Source organism: Chaetura pelagica, unplaced genomic scaffold, assembly GCF_000747805.2.
Source record: "Chaetura pelagica isolate M959 unplaced genomic scaffold, ChaPel_1.0 scaffold638, whole genome shotgun sequence".
Taxonomy (NCBI): domain Eukaryota; kingdom Metazoa; phylum Chordata; class Aves; order Apodiformes; family Apodidae; genus Chaetura; species Chaetura pelagica.
The window spans coordinates 538145-540828 of record NW_009954298.1 but is presented as its reverse complement, the minus strand read 5'-3'; the positions used below and the strand labels follow the sequence as shown (position 1 = coordinate 540828).

The 2684-nt window shown below is 57.3% G+C and overlaps 1 protein-coding gene across 1 annotated transcript in view; it reads right to left on the bottom strand.

Moving 5' to 3' along the window:
* LOC104394251 (coiled-coil domain-containing protein 92) overlaps positions 1–2684 on the bottom strand; it is an 8574-nt gene continuing 5890 nt past the window's right edge. Inside the window, exon 4 of the mRNA XM_010003818.1 lies at positions 1–117. Coding sequence (XP_010002120.1) covers positions 1–117 — 117 coding nt within the window. The remainder of the gene's footprint in view (positions 118–2684) is intronic.

Here is a 2684-nt window from a genome sequence, read left to right as displayed (position 1 = left end):
TCACACCTGGCGGGCAGCGCGAGGCCGGGGGTCTGCGAGACCCTCGGGGCCCAGGCTGGGGGGCAGGGCCTGCCCGGGCTCCTGCTGCTCCCAGGGCTGGCCATGGCCAACAGCAGCCTGAGTGCCAACAACAGGAATGCTGTCTCTGTGTTCTATTCTTCTTTTTCTTTTTTTTTATAATTTAAATCTCTCGGATCATTTTATATAAATACAAAGATTAAAATAATTTATCCCAACATAATTTCTAGTACAATCATACAGTGTTTCCCCTTCAAAACAAGTGCATGTAAGTGTATATATATATTTATATATAAGTGTATATATAGTATCTCTAGAGCTTCCCTCCCCCCCCCCAAGAAAAGCAGCAGCGACTGAAGCAGCAGGTACAGCACGCAGGAGCTGATCCTTCCCGCTCCAAGGGAAAAGCACAGGGCTCACCCCAGCAACTCATTTCCGCATGGGCACGACAGAGGGAGTGGGGATGCTCCCTCTCCATCCCTTCTGCAGCCCCTCCTGCTGCTGGCAGCTCTGCCTGCACGTTCGGGGCTGCGGGGCTCGGGGCCTGCCCAGCTGCCTGCCAGCACCAGGAGGAGCCAGAAGCACTGGGGGGGACTGGAAATGAGATCAACTCCTGGAGCAAGCTGCTAATTAGTGGCAGAGAGGGAAGGATCCTGCAGCTCAGACAGGGTTGCTTCATTTACATACTAGGCACTAAAAATGACGATTCTAGGAAGGTATTTACACAGAAGGAGGATCATACCTGTCCCTCTCCTTTTCAATGCTCAGTCATGAACACCATGATCTTACCAAGGGTTTTATAATAAAAATGCAACACGCTCTATCAGGATTGTCTAGGGAGGCGAGAGGAAAGCAGCCACAGCTACAGGGGCAGCCAGACAGCGCAGGGACACGCATCATCCTTGTCCATCTTAGAAGAGAACAGAGACAAACCCTCAGCAGCACCTCTCTGAACCTGAGAGAAATGGCAGAGCCTGCCTTAAACAAACCACTGTGCAATGGGATCTGGGCAGGGAGCATCCCACAGCCTTACCAAGAATCTTACTGGGGCTTTTCTCCCTTGTGCAACTGCCCCCAGGTGCTGGTGGGGCAATCCCAGAGCCCCCGTGCTGCCCCTGCACCCCCCAGGAGGGCAGTTTGGGCACAGGATGCTTTGCAGCTTTGCAGCCCTTCTCAGGGGGTGACAGGCTGGGAGGACAGGTGGGGTCCATGGGGGTCTGCTGGACTCTGGCTCCTGAGGCAGCAGCTCCAGACCTGTCAGGGGTGCCCAACATTTTCCTGTAGGGCCTTCACCCCCAGAGATGCATACCTCTGCAGGGCTTCAGCCAAGGAGACCACTCCAGGGGGACCTGCCCAGGCCCTGCTTTGCTGGACTTCTTCCCAAACTCAGGGGTGCCTTAGAGACCATAGTAGCAGCACAGGATGGGGGTGACAGCCCTGAGGGGAGCAGGAGGGTCTTGCCCTCCAAAGCCTGACTATTCACATCACAGCCAAAGAAAAGATAGAAAAGCTGCTCATTTCCATCCTGCTAGTGCAGCTCGTATGCTCAGGGGTGGGTTTTTACCAAAGAGCTGGCCTAGGGACTGCTGCTGAGAATCTCGTAAAAGCATTTTAATATAGTATATAAATATTGAACTACAAAAATAGACACCTCTGACTGCATGGGCCCGCTGCGGGTGAGCTCGGGCAGGCTAGGCCTGACTGCTCTGTGAGGGTGACGTGTTTGAAGCAGTTTCAAACCAAACTGGAAGGAAATGGGGTTTGACCGTGGCACGAGGCTTCCTCCTGCAGCCGTGCTGGCAGTGGGTCCCGCAGGGCTGGCGGGCAGGGTGCTGGCTGCAGGCAGGGCCCAAACCAGCGGGTGAAACCTGCCCCTCACATTGCCCAGAGCAGCGAGACCTGCCCCCCACCCGGCCACTGGAGCTGTTCCCTCCCTGCTCCTGCTGTTTCAGACCATCTAGGGTATATGAAGACACTGGTTTGGTTAGGAGAGTGGGCACAGCTGCCCGGTGTGGTGAAGGCTGTGTGCTGTGTGGCCACCATGCTGGGAGGGACTGGGGAGGACTGAGGGGCCCACAGTGCCCCAGTCCTGGGGGACACACAGCAAAGGACACAGGCAAGGTGGATTTTCCAGGCTCTGCTGCTCATGGAAGCTGAGCCTGAGGCTGGCGTGGCCCCTGTGAGGTTTCTGTGCATCACGGTGGAGCACAGCTCACTGCCAGCATGTTCCCCACGTGGCTGCTCTGTTGTCTGTGGGAAACCCAGGCTTGGGTGTGGATGTGGCCGAGAAATGCTGGTACCTCCTGCTCCCATGGGACTGACAGCCAGGGTACCACCCTGGTGACAGCTGGGACCCTCCAGCGCAGCCCCAGAGCCGGGGGTGCCCAGGCTGGAGCTCACCTGGCCGTGCTGGGCCCTGTGCTGCACACCTGCCTGGCACCCCAGCCAGGGCAACGCCCGGCGTCTGCTCCCAGGGCAGCAGGCGGATCTTCTCGTTGCAGAAACGCCGGTTTTCTTTCTTTTTCTCCTCCTCTTTCTCTCTTTCCTTGGAAGCTGCAGCCAGGGCTCAGCCGGTTCCCCTCCACAGCCCCCGTCCTGGCTCGGGCCGGTGGAGCAGGGAGGACCCTCCCAGCAGGGCATCGCTTTCCGCTGCCCCCTCCCCTCCG